Source organism: Dunckerocampus dactyliophorus, chromosome 2 (genome assembly GCF_027744805.1).
Source record: "Dunckerocampus dactyliophorus isolate RoL2022-P2 chromosome 2, RoL_Ddac_1.1, whole genome shotgun sequence".
In the NCBI taxonomy this organism is placed as follows: Eukaryota; Metazoa; Chordata; class Actinopteri; order Syngnathiformes; family Syngnathidae; genus Dunckerocampus; species Dunckerocampus dactyliophorus.
Genome location: NC_072820.1, coordinates 48507156 through 48527270, shown reverse-complemented (window position 1 = coordinate 48527270; position 20115 = coordinate 48507156). Strand labels below are relative to the sequence as shown.

Genomic DNA, 20115 nt, shown 5'->3' with positions numbered 1-20115 from the left:
TATTCCTCCTCCTCCTCCATCTCCTCCTCCTCGCTTCTCCGCTTTTGCTCAAATGTCAGGCCTCTTCGCCGCCCCCCGACATCCAAAAAGGGTACGGCGGCGTGGAGTTCCTCTCCTGTGGACGTGCGGACAAATGCCAGCGTATTCCTGCACTTCTCATCTCGGAGCGCCCTGATCACATGACGTGATGATGCCTCTCAGCTAACAAGGCTTCATTCTCGCTGAGCCTAATTGGACGTCTCTGATTGGACAGCAAGGCTGCGTCTTATGATTATTATTCACAGAGACGAGCAAGCTTTGACTTTCCAAAGGCCCAAATTGTTGTTAACCACTGCAGATTACCTCGGGGAGTCGAAATTAGCGGCGCCCGAGGCTCATTTTCATTCTCCGGCGTCGCTAATGGATTCATTTGAGAGGGGCCAGAGACAATGCGGCGTCCCCATTACGGACAGTCGTTTCCCACCCGGACTAAATAGATGCAAAGCTCTTCAGCGCTTCTGTGGCACACGGGGGACGGACCGGGAGATGAGATGGATTTCACTGTGGGAGGGTGCAAACTGCTTCATTAGAGAACACTTTTACATTATTTTCTCTGCTGAAAGGCAGAAACCCCACACAAAGTCGTCAATGCTTGTTGTTTCTGTGTACACCGTCACGCACTTTCTACAAAGATAACTTCTTTCATGAGCTCACGCGCTAACACATCAGGTTAAACATGATACTTTGTGAGCCATGGTGTTGTGGATTTGATGCGCAGTACTACTACTACTACTACATACCACTGCCTATTGTTAGTTTAAAAAAATGCACATTTAAGAACATTTTATGTATTTTCAAGCATAAAAATGGCTACATGAACTAAAATGCAAATAAAGACACCGATTGTTTATCACGGTTAATTGGTTCCACACCCCACACCGTGGTAAGTGAGTTTCCGCACATTTAGAGCATAGAAAACCTGTTTACAACCTCTAAATTATTAGAGCCCTCTACGCATGAACTAACACCCCTATAGTCACTTTACAGTCCTATTACTTAATATAGGAGACATAATAAGAGAAAATAAGACATAATACAGACTCACATGTTGTCATTGGGAGAGTTCCTTATTGTTTTTGTCTGGACTGCGTACTTCCTGCAGTGGCTGTTGTCTCATCAATGTAACATTACTGACACCTAGTGGCCAGCATTGAATACGACATCATCACGACGCATTTCAATGTGTCTCCTGAATGCCTTTCATGTCTATTTTACTTCAACCATTTCTTAAGCCTTTTATACAAGTATGTTGGAAAATGCTTCATTTAGGACAAGAATATGTAAAACTTCATTAAATATGCAGATTTTGCCCAATTTATGGATTTTTTTAGAGTGAAGCAACGAAATTTGGACCACAAAGTGGCGAGGGATGACTATATAAGGCATTCAAAAGACACATTCAAAGACGTTGTGATGCTATGTAGTATTCTACACTGGTCACTAGGTGTCGGTAGTGTTACACTGATGAGAAAATAGCCACCGCAGGAAGTACCATACAAAACAGGATGTAAAAATGAAACAAGGAACCCTCCCAATGCTAACATGTGCAAGTCTATCTTATGTCTTAGATGTGTTACTTACTGTTATACACTATTGGGTAATAGGAGTGTAAGGGTGACTGTAGGGGTGTTATTTCATGTCTAGAGGGCTCTAATAATGTAAAAAAAAACACATTTAGAAGGCCGTAAACAGGTTTTCTATGTCTCACATGTCTTATTTTTTCTGATTAAGGCTACTATATCGGGTAATAGGAGTGTTAAGGTGACCATAGGGGTGTTAATTAATGTCTTGAGGGCTCTAATAATGTTTCAAAAACACTTCTAGAAGGTGATAATCAGATTTTCTATGCTCCAACTATGGACATAGAGTCCATTTATGAATAAGGAATCCTAATTTGCAGAAATTCACTTACCACAGTCTTGTCTGGAGCCATAAAGGAGGGATTACTGTATGTAAGTTTCACTATGGTGACTATGGTGCATTCAAGAACCTCTGTAATCTCGACGCTGGAGAAAACACGATATCAGTGATGCATAAAGACATAAACGTGTAAAAATTGCGGGACATTTTACCTGTATTATCACCGATTTATAAATTATGACCAGTTATGGTGAATGAGATGCGTTTTCTGCAGAAAAAAAATGCATAGTTTCGGACATTTGACCAAAAATAATAATAGTAATTGCGGTACTAAATGTTCTTTCTTGGTGAGCCCTGGGGCGTCGTATAGACATCTTCAATGTGGTCCTCATTAGAAGTTGGAGAGACAATCGTCTCCATGTTGTCGTCCGGGGGTGAGAGTGGGGGGGGGGCAGCCTCCATCAGATTGAAAACAGCAATTGGCTGACACTTCCCGTGAGGACTGTAGGCGAGGAAGCGTAATGTCTTCCGACACACACTCAGCCAGTGGACAAAATACCTGCTTTGGTGGCGGGGGGGTCGATTTAGTGACAACAAGCTGCATCGGGCGTCAGATAGATGAGATAACACACGGGGGAGGGCTGAAGGACCCACGCGCAGGAAACCAGGAAATAACTTTTCAATCTCCATCTGGTGTGATGTGGAGGAGAAGCGTGGGGGGGGGGGGGCCTTGGGACAGGAACATTTATATGGCATCAAGTGTGCACGGGGAGGATGGAGGGAGGAGGGGACACCACACAAACATCTAAAGATGCTCAGCTCATGTCCTCTTTAACTTGTTCTTGAGCTTTTAACTTGATGTCGGCCTCACGGTAACGTACGTCTCAGTGACGCTGCCTTCAGGTGGAGCTCGCATAACACAGCCCCAGCATCATAATCATTTACTCTGACTTGGCTAATGAACAATGCATTTGATCAAGAAATACATTTATATATATACAACCGTCCTTCATTTATTGCGGTTAACTGGTTCCAGACCCAACTGTGACAAGTGAATTTCCACGAAGTCCTCATTTATAAATGGAATATTTTGGTCGTTAGAGCATAGAAAACCTGTTTATGAACTTCTAAATATGGTTTTTAACATTATTAGCGCCCTCTAGACATGAAATAACACCCCTATAATCACCTTTACACTCCTATTACCCAATATAGTAGACATAATAAGAGAAAATAAGACATAAAGAAGACTAGTGCTCGTGTGTGCTGCTGTAAGTGTTTTACACTTTGGTCTTGAACGCACCATAGTGAAACTTATATACAGTAATCCTTCCTTTATCGCGGTCAATTAGTTTCATGTTTAGAAATGTACTATTTACGTAGAGCATAGAAAACCTGTTTACGACTTTCTAAATACGTTTTTTTAACATTATTAGCGCCCTCGAGACATGAAATAACACCCCTATAGTCACCATTACACCGCTATTACCCAATATGTAGACATAATACAAGAAAATAAGATATATAAGAAATAGAAAACCTGTTTCCAATCTTCTAAATACGTTTTTTTTTTTTTACATAATTAGAGCTCTCTAGACATGAAATAACACCCCTATAGTCACCTTTACACTCCTATTACCCAATAGAGTAGACATAATAAGAGAAAATAAGATATCAAAGACTCGTGTTCGTGTGTGCTGCAGTATATGTTTCGCACTTTGGCGGTTCGTGAGTGCACCATAGTGAAATTTATACACAGTAATCCTTCCTTTATCACGGTTAATTGCTTCCAGACCCTATTGTGATAAGTGAATTTCCGCCAAGAAGGATTTCTTATTTATATTTTATTTACCTAGAGCATAGAAAACCTGTTTACAACCTTCTAAATACAGTTTTTAACATTACACCCCTATAGTCACCTTTACCCTTCTATTACCCAATATAGTAGACATAATAAGAGAAAATAAGACATAATACAGTATAGACTGACACATGTTACAATTGTGAGAGTTACTTTTTTTTTTGTACTTCCATCCAGTACTTCCAGTGACCAGTGTAGAATACTACATATCATCACGGTGTCTTTGAATGCATCTTCTGAATGCCTTATATTTGTATTTGACTTCATTTAGACATTTTTATGCTTGAAAATGCGTCATTTAGGCAGAAAAATCCATAAAATTGGCTTAAATATGCATTTTTTTTTTTTTTACTAATAATAGACTGTATTCAAATCACGAAACAGCATGATTTTTTAATGAACAGACTTCCGATAAACCATGACAGAGTGAAGCCGTGAAAGTCAGAGCGCGAGGCGGCTCGGGACGACTGTATTTCACATATGAATACAAATTCTTACATTTATATCAGTAAATATCACGATACATTTATATCAATGACTATATTATCATGATATATATATAGTAAGCTGCCTGTGCTAATAACAATAATACGTCTTCATGCTTCTTTCTGTGTATATGAGTGGGATAATAGCTGGGGGGGGGGGCTTCATTACACACGCACACGTCTGTCTGTGTGTGTGTGTGTGTGTGTGTTTGGGGGGGGTTGTGTTCTTAGTATGGCCATTATTAACTACAGAGGGACTCATAATTCAGAGCGAGCGGCCACATGATTAAATCTTCATTACTGCAGCATTAGTGTGTGTGTGTGTGTGTGTGTGTGTGTGTGTGTGTGTGTGTGTGTGTGGGGATACTACAATAATGATTGCAGTGGTTATTAAGAATGCATGCGAGGGTCAGTGACATGTGTGTATACTGTATAATAAAGCCAGCAGGAAGGCTGCGGACTGCAGTGAGCATGCCAGACCACTAGTGGGTGCTGCTGCCAACACGGCAGCATGTTGATACTTGAGGGGCATTTGATACCAACAAAGCGACAAAGACAAGCAGCGAGAAAAAGCGGCAAAACTCCAGTCTTGTTACCTCCACCGAGGTTGTGTTTTTGCCGGCGTTTGTCTGTTTGTTCGCTTGTGTTCAAAATAACTTGAAAAGTTCTGAATGGATTTGGATGACATTCAGAAATGGGATATGGAAGAACCGAGTCAATTTTGGGGGTGATCCGGATCACCGTCTGGATCCAGGGATATTTTCAAGGATTCTTTAACATTGCGTTTGTGCTTAAACCTCCACAAAAAATGGTCAAAACACTTTGAAGAAAAAATACAGGACAAGTTTCCAACAGATTGTACAAAATATCAAAGGCTGATCCAGATAATGGAATCATTCCGGATACTATGATCCAGAATATGAAAAAACAGGAGACCTTTGGCATTTTCATCATAGGAAGGCAACAATGGAGCTATAACACCATTAAAAATAGACAAAACACTGGAATCTGGAGTGTGCCAACAGATTTGTTGTATCTTCAAAATCTACGGAGAAGAGAACCGCCATTGCAGAAAATGTGATTTTTGTGAATAACTACTGAACTAATATTGATATCATTATGAATCCCATTGCTAATGGTATGTTTTCATGGCCAATGAATCTAAATATGGAGATAAAATAAATGTAGGACAATATGGCACTAGTTCTCGTTTTTGTCACACAGTAGTGGAGAAAAAAGGCACGAACTCACCCTCTTGACGTCCTTGCCGAAGGTCTCGCTGAAACTCGAGCCGAGGATCTCGAAGTGGACGTGAGAGTTGGCGCCGCTGTCCTTAAAGTCCATCGTCCCCGTCAGACCTGTGATGTTGCCCTGGAGACGTGACGACATTTACACTTCCGTCTCTTCCTCAGCTTTCAAAGTCGAATCCTCAATTCCTGTCCTTTTTCAACTCTAAATGTGATAATACACATATCGGAGGACACCTCGACTCAAGCAAGTTTCCTACTGATTTGAGTAACACGACTCAAAGTAACAGGAGGGAGTTTTTAGCGTAGCATTAGCAAATACCGTGGTGTGGAAAAGTGTTTGCCCCCTTCCTGATTTCTTATTTTTTGCATTTTTGTCGCACTTAAATGTTTCAGATCATCAAACAAATGTAAATATTAGTCCTGGACACAAAATGCAGTTTTTAAATGAAACTTTTTATTATTAAGGGAGACAAAATGCCAAGCTACATGGCCCTGTGTGACAAAGTCCCCTAAACCTAGTAACTGCAATCAAGCGTTTGCGATAACTTGCAATGAGTTTTCTCTTTCTTAAGGTCGTGCCACAGCATCTCAATAGGATTCGGGTCAGTACTTTGACGAGGGCCATGTAGGTTTGGATTTTTTTTCTCTCTAAATAACAAAACATTTCGTTTAAAAACTGCATTTTGACTAATATTTACATTTGTTTGATGATATGACACATTTAAGCGTGACAAACGCAAAAAAAAAAAGAAATCAGGAAGGGGACAAACTCTTTTTCACACCACTGTAGTCGGGAAGAAGAGCAATACAAATAATGCTATTTTTCCAGTGTTCAAAGTAGTTTAAAATTTGCTTTAAATCATTTTTATTATTTAAAAAACAGACAATAAAATAAATAAATCAGAAAAAATAAATGTTAAAATATTGTTTAAATTAACATTTTATAAAATTTTTAATTAATTGTATTTATTTAATATGCACACTTTGTTTCATTGAAAAAAGAGGAATTAACAGTTCATTTTATTGTGCAACTATCTACAGTATTTGAAGGGATGCAAATGGCATCGATTGGGCGGAATGGCCCTGAAGTCGCGCCAGGCTAACATCACAACGCTAACACATCAAACGCAACCTCGTTCACTGATCAACTCTTTGAAATGTTGAAGGTATTTGCTTGGTGATTTTGCAGCTGTGAGCGAGCGTTGTTTAGCTGAAAGGCCACAGATGAAATGACATTTCACGCCTTCCATTAGTTCATGTAGCAGCGCAGACGACAGCGCAGACGACAGCGCGTCAGCGGCAAACTAAAAAACCTTCCTCTGTCAGCGGCAAAGGTCGCGCCGGCTGTCAGCGCGCGGGAATAAATGCGCGCAAATGTTTGGCTTCCGATTGCCTCCAGTCAGTCGTCGTACCAAAGCGCTGATAGATGCTAGCTCCTTCTCATTTACTAGCAAAAATGCCACATGAAAGGCGAGGAACGCTGAAAAACACCATTTTACTCACCTTTGATAATTTAATGTTATTAAACAGACATCTGCAGTGCCAGTTTAAGCCTTCGACGCAATCATTCGCATAATAAATGTCCATAGTCAAATGGTTCTCTGGAGCTAATGATTAGCGCCCTGAAAAAATGGAAGCAAACCTCCGCGAGGTTTAGCTAACCTGCATGAAGGCAATTTACTGCTGAGCTGAAACATTAGCTTCATAACTGCTGAAGGAAGCAATAAAACGCAGGCGGCTATAAAGTGAAAGAGCTTTTATTAGAATTCAACTTCCCACTGCCTTCCTAAATATGTTCTCTTTTCAACGGTGACAGCTTTCAAAATAGAAACGTAGAAAAAGCAAAGCAGAGAGTAGCGTACCTTTTGGATGGTCTCCAGCATGGACCAGCCTCCGTTCCAGGGCTTGGTGGACTTCCTGATGCAGTTGAGGCTGGCCATGCTGTGCCACTTCCTGTCCTCCAGCTTCCGGTAGAAGGCGTTGGCCAGCATCAGCACGCTGTCATACAGGTAGAGGTTGGACACCTGCGTGAGAGGTAGGGGGCGGGGTCAGGGGAAGTGCGCACAAAGAGAGCTAGCATAGATGCCTACAGGCTACACTGGCTGGAAATAATCTCTCTGACGTTCTCACATGGTGGTCCTCACGTTACGACGTTTTGTAGTTTCCACTTCCTAGTTACAACATTTGGCAGTTGTAAGTATGCACACACCTATAAATAATTAACTCATTCAATGCCAAAGACGTATTTAGAAGTTATTATTAGTGTTGTCCGATAATATCGGCCCACCAAAATATGTTAATTTTGGCCCATGAATGACTATGTACATGCAATTTGTAGTGTGGCGTGGAAACGAATACAGCGTGCTGCTGCACAGTGGCAGAGCTACATGACCACGGCCACGGCCACCCCTGGTCACTCTCCGGCCACCCCGCTGGCCATCGGGACATTTCAGGCATCAACTTATTGCCGCCTCTATGCGAGTAATGGTCTCACCTTGGCCACCCCAATGAAACATTTCTGGCTCCGGCACTGCTGCTGCACTAGGAGTGCTAGGCCGACATGAAAGCTATGACACTTGATTTTCTTCCCTGGACATTTTGATGATGAAAAAAAATGTAAACGGCTGCTCTGTTGACAAATGTCACAGCCTAAACCGAATGGCAAGTATTCCTCAGATTGTACAATGTTGTTTGCAGCCACGTTGAGAAGCTAACTGCTGATGCTCTCTCCAGTAGCTTCACAACAAATATGTGTTCATTCCACCACAGGAGATATGTGATATTACACATACCGGTATCGGAGATTGAGAGTTGGACAATATCGGCATATCGGCTATCGGCAAAAAAGCCAATGTCGGACATCCCTAGATTTCGGACGCCCGATTCCAACAACATATTTATACGTCTTTTAAGTTTTTTTGCACTAGAGGCAAAAAGAGGTGACGATGCAACTCTCCACTAATGCATTTCACTTCAGAGCAATTGTAAGCCAAAACGGCCACAAGGTGGCAGAAGTGCATTTGATAAGAGCTCGGCAGGGGTCGTGTTAACAAATCACACATGACAGGAAGCGTGGAGGAGTGGAGCCTGCAGAAGTTACGCAGTGTAGGGAAAATATAACACATTCACATGCGCGTGCAACGCGTGCACACACGGGCACAGACATAGTTCAGTTCCAAATGTGAAAATTGTAAATAGTGCATGGTGTTATATTTGTAAATAAATTGTTATTTTGATGTAAAACAACCCCTTTTTTGTGTTGTTGATGTTGGTATAGTTGTTTAGATATTTGAGCTGTCAAAAAAGCTTTAGTTGGGAACTGATATTTTCCTGAAACTTACCCATGTTCTACTGATGATTACTAAAGAACGGAAAAAGGTGGAAACAAACTTTTTTCGTGGTGAAAAAAGTCTAATCTTTCTTTTGGTAAGTTCCATGTTTATGCAGTCATAGAACACAATCATCTGTGCGCATTGAAAGATCAGTAAACATCATCTAAAATGGCCGCTACTGAAGGTTTGTCTTGCACTCTCATAACTTATTCATACTTTCCTTGGTTTACAACGTATCGTGGTTACGACGTTTTGTGATCGGGGTGGACTTACCATTAGGCAAACACAAGCAATTGCCTGGGGTTTCAATTCCAGGTGCCCCCACACGTCTCATAAAAACTGATTATTCATTTTTTTCTTCTTCAATTTAAAGTACATACTACTGTGTTAGTCTTAATTCACATGCTTAACGCTGCATCAAAATGCGTAAGCTTTCATAAGCCCTCTGACCGCCGCCACTCCCTTCTCATGCAATGGACTATTCCAAAACAAACATGCTGGCGCCAAGTTACCCCAGCGGAGCAGAGAAGAGGAGGCGGTGAGTGGAAAACAGTTTTTATCAAAACGACCCATGGTCTCAACCTTTTTCACAGCCACAACCAAGGACACGAGAATCGAATAGGACTGTCAACTCGGTAGTATGCCCTGCACGGGTTTGGCCGCCATGATGGTGAGCAGAATCCAGCAACATTGCGTTGAAATCATGTCCTCGGTGCACTGCTCAGCCATTAATTGCTCTAATAGACGGTCCAAAAGACCAGATTTGTCATTTTTCAAGTTTCCCACAAACAAATGTTGATAAAAATGTTGTACATTTAGAACACTGGTTGTTGTAAATAAAAAGTAAACATTGGACAAGACTCACAAAGTGTATATTGAGTGGGACTCCCTCAAAAAGGCAAGTCGGGTGCTCCGATCAATCGGCCACCGATCAGTATCGGTCGATTTCTGTGGAAAAACCACGGTATCGGCATATGCAACGGCGATCACATCCGCCGATCAGCTCCGCCCCCATTACAGCACCCAGCCTATAGCGACCGTCTCCCGCTCACTTTCCCAACACAACGCCAAAACAAGCATGGCTGCCGTGTGGGACTTACCGTACCTGTTATGAGAGTTCTACACCTTGCAAAACATGCCACGGAAAATAGTCTCGCCAGGGTGGCACGTTGCCTGGCATTTGAGGGGCGGGCACTAGGCAGTGTGTGATGAGCTATCGAGGCTCGCGGTCGGCAAACGCGAAGCAAACCACGCACACGGGAGGCGACGAGCGCCTGCGATCGCCTCTCGTTTGTGGCGCCCATAAGGCGGATAGCCCGAAAAGTGATTGGATTCCTCAGACTGAAAAAAAAAAATGTTGGTGACCCCCGATATAGCCAGTAGTACATTTAAAAATTTACACGTGATTGGTTTCAGTATCGGTATCAGCCGATTACACTCATGGATGGTCGGTATCGGTACCAGCAGCATAAAACCCTGATCGGAGCATCGCTATTTTTTTTACACATTTATATATATACATCAAAATCTTAAGACCAAAAAAAAAAAAAATTTAAAAATTGCTAGAATTAGCATTTTGCACATTTGGATCTTAATGAGGTTTTAAGCAGAGCTACAATATGCAAAAACAAGAAGGGGGGGTGAGACAAAAAGCATTTTGAAAAAGTAATTTATTGAAAACAACAATTAAACTGAAATAGGCTGTTTATCAGCTGATCAAAAGTTTAAGACCACAGGCTATAAAAGCCCAAATCTGCTCCAAATGTTCATTTTCTGTCAGGCATTCCCACTGTCATGCCCTCCTGATGGTAAAGCTAAGAAGCTTTTCTTTTTCAACGTGGTGGGATTGTGGAGCTGCATAAGCAAGGCCTCTCGCAGCGTGCCATGGCTGCTGAGGTTGGGAGCAGTAAATCAGTCATTCAGATCCTGAGCATTATGGAACAAAAAAGTCAAGTGGTAGACCCAAAAAAATCACGCCTGCGCTGAGCCGGAGGATCCGATTGGCTGTCCATCAAGACACAGGGCGGTCTTCCACCCACATTAAGACCCTTACTGGTGCCGACTGCAGCGCAATAACCATCAGACGCCATCTGCGGGAAAAGGGTTTAAAAAACAAAGAACTAATTCAAAGACCTCGTCTCCTTCAACGCCACAAAAATGCCCGTTTAGACGTTGCCAGGGAGCATCAAACATGGGACATTGAAAGGTGGAACAAAGTTTTCTTCTCTGATGATAAAAAATGTAACCTTGACGGTCCAGATGGCTTCCAACGTTACTGGCATGACAAGGAGATCCCACCTGAGATGTTTTCTACCCGGCACAGTGCAGGGGGGTCCATCATGGTCTGGGGTGCTTTTTCATTCAGCGGAACACTGGAGCTTCAGGTGGTGCAGGGTCGTCAAACGGCGACCGCTTACGTGCAGATGTTGCAGCGGGCATCCCTCATGACTGAGGGCCCTCGTCTGTGTGGTAACAGCTGGGTTCTTCAACAGGACAACGCTGCAGACCAAGGACTTCTTCAGGGAGAATAACATCACTCTTTTGGACCATCCTGCATGTTCCCCTCATTTAAATCCCATAGAGAACAGTTGGGGATGGATGGCAAGGGAAGTTTATAAAAATGGCCATCAGTTCCAGACAGTTGATGCCCTTGGTGAAGCCATCTTCACCACTTGGAGCAATGTTCCCACTAGCCTCCTGGAAACACTCGCATCAAGCATGCCCAAAGCCATTTTTGAAGTGATGAACAAGAACGGTGGAGCTCCTCATTACTGAGTCCTACTGAACAGTTTTTGTTCTGGTTTGGAGAGGTTTTTGTTATTTTTTGAGCGATGGTCTTAAACTTTTGATCAACTGATAAACAGCCTATTTCAGTTTAATTGTTGTTTTCAATAAATTACTTTTTCAAAATGCTTTTTGTCTCACCCCCCCTTCTTGTTTTTGCATATTGTAGCTCTACTTAAAACCTCATTAAGATCCAAATGTGCAAAATGCTAATTCTAGCCATTTTTCAACTGGTCTTATGATTTTGATCAGGAGTGTATTTATTCACTTTGTTCAGTAAATAACATTCATCCATTTTATCAAAGTGTACGCACGGCGTATAATTGATTTTATACTCAGTTCAGAGCTAGTGAATACATTGTACACTAGCCCCGCCCACCTCTCTTGCACACCATCATGGCAGACTTTCAGCTCCATGGCGTACTACACTCTGTTCCGTTCATTTGCGTCATTTGAGTAGACAGTCCTATTCAATTCTTATGTCCTTGGTCGCAACAAACGTCGACACGAGGACAGCACCTCCGCTACTGTCAGCGTCAGCCAAGGAGAATGCAGTAGATGAAGCTGAGAGTGACGCAAAGATGTCAGTATTAAAGCAGTAAAATACATTAAAATATATTAAACCATTAAACATTTTTTTAAAAAAAGGATGTGGAGGGCCCCAGTGATAGGTTTGCCTTGGGCCCTGTTAGTGATTACACATGCACTCCCATAAATTAATACAGGTGGTCCCCGGTTTACAATGTTTCGTAGTTACAACATTTCGTAGTTACATACACACACCCATAAATTATTAATTCGGGTGGTCTTTGGTTTGCAACATTTTGTAGTTACAACGTTTTGTAGTTACAACTTGCTAGTTATGACGTTTTGTAGTTATGACATTTTGTGATTATGCACGCACGCCCATAAATGATGAATTCAGGTGGTCCTTGGTTTACAGCGTTTTGTGTTATGATGTTTCATGGTTACATACATGCCCCTATTAATTAATTAAAAACTTAAAAAATAGCGCAAGAAACTTGGTTTGACCGTGGTTTGAGGCCCATGCATGCCCAGGGGACACACCAGACAGGATTACATAAGCTCCAACTTACACTAACCGGAACGGGGACGTAGACCAAAAACCTCCTGTACTGGACTTCCTGCTGGTCAGGAGGCGTTCCAGACCATCCAGTTTTGTTTGGACAAGAAGCTGGGAGCTATTTTGTGCGTTGAGGTTGGCGTGTGTGTTTATTGTTCAGCACATTCCGGCAGCTTCCGAGTGTGGGCGGCGGCCTCTGGGGATGCGCTCATGAATTTATGGATGCAGATGGCTGATTTGTGCACTTACACGGACGACGGCATTTTCCGAGACACAAAGATGTTATCTTTACCTCCAGGTTCTGCAGGTATCCCTCCTGAGGGTCGCACAGCAACGAGGAGATGCGGTGGTTGTGTCGCAGACATCGAGCGCTGCTGTCCTTCCACAGCGGGAAGATCTGCCTGATGACCGTCATGCGGCCTAGCGCGCTGTGGGTCAGCTCCAGGATCTCTGTGTCGCTGATTTCCTGTGGAGGACGCCCGCTTCGTCAACATGAGTGTTTTTACATGAACACAACACAAAGAAACACACTAGATCAGTGGTTCCCTAACTTTTCACAGTCGCGTACCCCTTCAGACATTTGACTCAAAGTCATGTACCCCCTACTCCTGCACACTTAAAAAAACAAACCACACAATCAAACATATTTGATATATTATTAAATGTATTATATATTCTGGCAATGCGGTCCTGGACCACCTAATTCAGGCGGTTCGTTCCCTGTATGACCAGTGTCAGAGTTTGGTTCACAATGAGTCAGACCTGTTTCCCGTCAGAATTGGCTGCCCTTCGTCACCAATTCTGTTCAATACTTTTATGGACAGAATTTCTAGGCGCAGCCAGGGCGTTGAGGGGTTCCGGATTGGTGGCTGCTTTTTGCAGGCTTCATCGAGGCGTGACCTTCAACTCTCACTGGATCGGTTCGCAGCAGATTGTGAAGCAGCTGGGATGAGAATCAACACCTTCAAGTCCCGGTCCATGGTTCTCACTCAGAAAAGGGTGGAGTGTCATCTCTGGGTCGGGGATGAGGTCCTGCTCTAATAAGTGGAGGAGTTTAAGTACCTCGGGGTCTTGTTCACCAGTGAGGGAAGGATGGAACGCGAGATCGACAGGTGGATTGGTGTGGTGTCTGCAGTGATGCGGACTTTGCATCGGCCCGTTGTAGTGAAGAGAAAGCTGAGCCAAAAGGCAAAGCTCTCAATTTACCCATCGATCTACGTTCCCACCCTCACCTATCGTCATGAGCTTTGGGTAGTGACCGAAAGGAAAAGATGGTGGCACAAGCGGCCGAAATGAGTTTTCTCTATAGGGTGGCTGGGCTCTCCCTTAGTGATAAGATGAGCAGCACTGTCATTTGGGAGAAACTCAGAGTAGAACCGCTGGCCCTCCGCATTGAGAATAGCCAGATGGGGTGGTTCGGGCATCTGGCTTCCCTTGGGGAGGTTTTCAGGGCACGTCCGACCGGTAGGAGGACTCGGGGATGACGCAGGTCACATTGGAGAGACTATGTCTCTCAACTGGCCTGGGAACGCCTCAGGAGGAGCTAGATGGGGAGAGGGAATTGTGGGCTTCCCTGGTTGGGTTGTTGGGTTGGGTTGTTGCCCCCAAGGGCCGACCTTGGATAAGCTGAAGATGGACGGATGGATATATTATGACATTATATTAAAAAACATTCCATCTACCCATTTTCTTCCGCTTATCAGCAGTCTCAGTAGGGAAGCCCAGACTTCCCCGCCCCCGGCCACCTCTTCCAGTTCCACCCGGAGGACACCAAGGCGTTCCCAGGCCAGGTGTGAGACATAATCCCTCCAGCGTGTCCTAGGCCTGCCCCGGGGCCTTCTCCCGGCTGGGCATGCCCTGAACACCTGACTAGGGTGATTCCCCTCCGTGAATCACCGCCTTATCGTGGTGGAGGGGTTTGACTGCCCGAGTGATCCTAGGAGCTATGTTGTCCAGGGCTATATGCCCCTGGTAGGGTTTCCCAAGGCAAACAGGTTCTGGGTGACGGGCCAGACCAAGGGTGATTCAGAAGAGCCTATGGAAAAAAGAAAGAGGAGTGACCGCACCCCGCCCGGACGTGGGATACCGAGCGCCGCCTGGAAGACCTGGTCTTTGGCTGCCAAATCTGGTTCTATTAAAAAATGATGTGTCTTATTTTTCAAATGCACACATAGGCTACTAATTTAAAACAGAGAGGGTTTTAGAAAGCTAAGAGATCTCCTGGGAGTTTTGTCTTCTGTTGGGTGGATTTATTGGTAGGTTTGTATGCGTATTGAGTATTTAAGTGGTGACAAGCTGTGGCAACTTCATGCTGTCAGGTCATCCAGAAACCGGAAGGTTGATGGTTCAATCCTTGCTGCTCCCTCCACCCAGTCACTGTTGTTGTGTCCCTGGGCAAGACACACCTACCTTGCCTCCACTGCTGCCCGCTCTGGTGTATGAATGTGAATGAATGTTTGGTGGTGGTCGGAGCGGCCGTAGGTGCAAATTGTTTCCGTGGGCTACAGATGTAGATTACCACCACCAGTGTGTGACTGAGGAGTGAATAATAATACTAATAATAATAATGCATTTTATTTGTAAGCGCCTTTCAAGGAACCCAAGGACACTGTACATAGACCCTGTTAAAAGCAGCACACGCGTGTAAAAAAAAAAAAAAAAAAAGCTGATAAAATTGCAGAGAATAAGATGTCCTGAATAAGTGGGTTTTGAGTGCGGATTTGAAAAGAGGAAGAGAGTCTATGTTGCGGATGTCTGGTGGGAGGGGGAGGGGGGGGGGGGGGGGGGGGGGTTGTGGATGGCCTTGAAGTATGTTCTAGATGTGACAGAGAGCCAGTGGAGGTGCTCCAGGATGGGGGTGATGTGATGAAAAGAAGGGGTTCTGGTGATGATACGGGCAGCTGAATTCTGAACCATTTGAAGCTTGGAAGGATTTGTGAGCGAGGCTGACAAGGACAGAGTTGCAGTAATCTATACGGGATGTAACCAAGCTGTGAACAAGAATAGAGGTAGTATGGGGGCTGAGGGAGGGGCGAAGGCGATTGATGTTGCGTAGATGGAAGTATGCAGACCGGGTAATGTTATTGAAGTGGGAATGGATTGACAGCAAGCTATTGAGGACGACACACAGACTCTGAACCTGAGGGGAGGGGGAGATCATGGTGTTGTTGATGCTGAGGGAAAAACTGTCAACTTTGGATAGTATAGATTTAGAGCCAACCACACGGACTTCTGTTTTTTTCCACAGTTGAGTTTAAGGAAATTTGAGGTGAGCCAGGATTTGATTTCAGTTAAGTAGGTGGTGAGGGAGGAGGGAGGATGGAATTTGGTTTTCTAGAGAGGTATAGCTGGTTGTCATCCGCAAAGCAATGGAAATGGATGTTGTATTTACGCCAGATATTGCAGAGAGGGTGAAGGTTGATGATAAAAAGGAGTTGTCCTGGGACAGAGCCTTGAGGCACGCCTGTAGAAACAGAGGAGGACTGGGATCTGTGGGACTTGAGCTGAATGAACTAAGTGCGGCCTGAGAGATACGAATGAAACCAGCTGGGGGGTTGGGGTGTGGCCGATGCCGATGGAGGGAAGTCTCTTGAGGAGGATGGAGTGAGAGATCGTGTCAAAGGCCGCACTCACATCGAGGAGGATGAGGGTGGTAAGTAGGCCGGAATCCGCCGCCATGAGGAGGTCATTGGTGATCTTGAGGAGTGTGGTTTCAGTGCCGTGTTGGGGGCGGAAGCCAGGCTGGAGTTCTTCATAGAGGGCATCATGGGTTAGATGGGCGTGGAGCTGTGAGGCAACGTTTTTTTCCAATATTTTGAAAATGAATGGTAGGTTTGAAATGGGGCGGAGGTTATTGTAGACGTTGGGGTCTAAACCTGTTTGAACCTGAATGAATAATGGGTTTGCTTCATTGTGAAGCGCTTTGCTTTGAAAAAAATCTCATCCATTACTATTATTTTATCATTTATTATTATTACGTCTAGTATACTGGGTAATAAGAGTGTAAAGGTGACTATAGGGGTGTTATTTCATGTTTTGAGGGCTCTACTAATGTTAGAACATGTATTTAGAAGGTCCTAAACATATTTTCTATAATTTAATTATGAAAATAATAAATGTACTTATGACGTTGGGTCTGGAACCCGATAACCGTGATAAATGAGGGATTACTGCAGTTTGAGGAAAGAGCTGCTGCCTATAACGGTATCAGTAATGACATGCCGGACAGTATCATTGTATCAGATATCGGTAAGAAAGCCAATAGAGCATCTCGGGCGCTTTTCTTGCCAAAAACATGAGAAGGTGCAGGACGTTTGGTGTAAATACACGCTTAAAAATCAAGAAGCAATCGCACACATGAATGACAGATGCGCGTCTCACTGGCCTTTCCTGTGGAAGTGGTGCCACCGACAAGAAGTGCAAGGCACAAATGAAACCTCACACCAACACGCACTATATGTTGTATTATTAAGCATTATGCTGACATTTTATGTTTTATTATCACTTAGGGTGAATGGGTTAAGTTTTCCAAAAAAAAAAAAGGCCAACACAATAAAATTTTGATTGAAAATCCACAAAATCCGCGATGCTGAATATGCAATCAATCAGCCACATTTTCTTCACTTTTCACCCCCTGTCCGTGCACCAATGCTATTGTCCACTGGACCACCGCCATCGGAATGTAAATATAGATTTCTGTCATGGTCCACGGGGGGGTGATAACTCAGCAGCGTGACTAAGTGCTCTATAAAACAAGCTTCTATCTGAAAATCCATACATTGACGGTGTAACGTGTACAACATGAACCACACACACTGTCACTTTTAATCACCGTCACGACTTCATCAACTGCCCATCCCAGAAACAACTCCTGGCTCTCCCACACATGTAATGATGAAGAGGAGGAGCCTGACGGACCTGCGTGTCACAGGTTTCTGTCTGGGTTATTTAGGGTTTCGATGGCAGCTTGGTCGATTTGACTAATATTAGTTACAGTTATGCAATAACATACATACTGTATGTATTTCTGCTAAAATACACATTATTGTCACACTGACTTGATATGATTGACTGGCGACCAGTTCACGGTGTACCAGCTGGGATAGGCTCCAGCATACCCCCGCAACCCAAATGAGGAAAAGCGGCACAGAAAATGGATGGATGGATGACTTGATATGATTATCTGCCTATTGTCTCCAAACGTCCTCCACATGCGTATCACCTGATTCAAATAGGCTTGATTGTCTGGGCATGTGAGTCTGCCCTTCATCGCCTCTGTCTGCCCTTGCAAATGCGCTCAACATTTTAGCATGAATAGTCAGACATTTTCTCAACAAGTTGTCTTACAGGTTGTATTGATTTGTCTCCTTGCATGCAAGTTTTCTTAAATTGCACCTCTCATTATTCTCAAACAACTTTCCCACGGACCCGTAAACAGCGTAATGCCAGTTCGAACACACTTGGTCTGCCAGAGAATACGGTCACTATATTTAGCGTCAAGAAAGTGACTCTCCACAAACTGAGGGACGAGACTTTTGCCGAATCTGACGTGAAAACGTGTACATTTAATCCCTCGTTTATCGTGGTTATTTGGTTCCTGACCTGACCGTAATAAGTGAAAAGTAGGACTCATTATTTACAAATGGACTATTTTTAGAGTTAGAACACCTGTTTACAACCGTCTAAATTTGTTTTTTACCATCATTAGAGCCCTCTAGACATGAAATAACACCCCTATAGTCGCTTTTACACCCTCATTACACAGTATAGTGGACATCATAAAAGAAAATAAGACAAAAAAGACACAATATAGAATCACACGTGATAGCATCGGGAGAGTTCCTTGTTGTTTTTTCTGCAGAAAACACATCTCATCCACCCTAAGTGGGTAATAATTTATAAACAATAATGCTAATGATAACACAGGTAAAATGCACAGCATGCATGTACCACTGTTTAAAGAAAGTCCACAATTTTTACAGGTTTATCCTTCACTGATAATATATTTTTCCAAGCATTGGGATTTTGCAATTAGTTCGGCGGTCCTTGAACGCACCATCGTCACCATATTGAAGTGTATATACAGTAACCCCTGGTTTATTGTGGTTAATTGATTCCAAACCTCCATTGTGAATGTCAAATGTGACTCGTTCCCTCAAACGTGGTCTTCGCGGATGACGCGCGTGTGGAGTTCATTCATTAATAGTTTGTCAGAGAGGCGTTGACCTCTTCGTCTCTGTGACAGCAGGGCGGAGGCAGCATGATGGATGTGCTGCCCGATACGCCGCTTAAGTAACCTCCCTTGTTGTCCGCTAATCACCTCATTAGCGCTTCAAAGAGACACGCCAACAACATCTTTCCAGAAGGTCTTCATGGCTGTTTGCGTTCTCAGTGTGCTCCAACGTTACTGAAGAAGAGCAAATTTGCACGAGCAAATCCCCTCGACGTGACGTCAAAGCCTTTTCACTCGCATTCTGTGAGGGGATTCACGTTGTTGACGACTTTATGTCAAAATCTCAAAGTGGGCCTTGCATCCTTTCATTTTTCACTATGTGGCCCTCCCTGGAAAAAGTATGGACCCCCCTGCTTTAACAGGAGTGGAACAGCAGAACAGTCACGCAATGAAAAGCTTTGCTATTAGGAATGTTTTAAAAAGAAACATGGAACATCTATCCATTCATTTTCTATAGCTGCCACTTGTCCTCATGAGAATCAGCAGCCAATCACAGCACACGTATATGCACACAAGCGTTCACGCTCCCCATTTAGATTCTCCAATGAGCCTAACATGCATGTTGCCCGGCGAAAAGCCACACACACAGACGCCCAAATGGAGATTCCAACCCTCCGTCCCCTGACTGTGCGGCCAACAGGGTAACCACTCGTCCACTCGTATATAATAAATCATAATTAATGAATAAATAATGTTCATGTTTCATGTATAGCCTTTTAAAGCGTCACTTTAAAGGAAAAGTGCACTTTTTGGGGAATTCTGCCCATCATCCACATCCTTATGTGAGACATGAACACACGTCTTTCTCTTTTCTGTGCGTTTTAAAGAGATAAAAACATCTCAAAAGAGGCAGCTAATTAATGCACATAATGGGGCACACCAATTCTGCTTCGAAAGCCCATTATTAACTCATTCAATACCAAAGACGTATTTATACGTTTTTTTCCAACCCGAACACTCGCTCTTTTAATTTTTTTTTGCGCAAAAGGCAAAGAGAGGTGATGACGCAAGTGCACAATAAGAGGTGACTCTTCAAGCAGTTTTATAGCCATAAAAACGGCCACAGGGTGGCAGAAGCGCATTCGATAAGCGCTCGGCGTGGATCTTTTGCGTGCATTAACTCGGTCGACAGCGAGGAGGAAGTGAAAGAGCGTGGAGGAGTGTAGCGTGCAGAAGGTCACGCATTGT

The 20115-nt window shown here is 43.6% G+C and overlaps 1 protein-coding gene across 4 annotated transcripts in view; it reads right to left on the bottom strand.

Annotated features, from left to right (window-relative positions):
* The window catches only part of grid1b (glutamate receptor, ionotropic, delta 1b), a 163343-nt gene that overhangs the window by 26871 nt on the left and 116357 nt on the right, over positions 1-20115 (bottom strand). For all 4 annotated transcript variants that reach the window (XM_054769135.1, XM_054769136.1, XM_054769138.1 and 1 more), the window contains exons 6-8: positions 12988-13161; positions 7358-7519; positions 5497-5616 (exon numbers count right to left, since the gene is read on the bottom strand). In XM_054769135.1, the coding sequence (XP_054625110.1) occupies positions 5497-5616; positions 7358-7519; positions 12988-13161 (456 nt within the window). The remainder of the gene's footprint in view (positions 1-5496; positions 5617-7357; positions 7520-12987; positions 13162-20115) is intronic.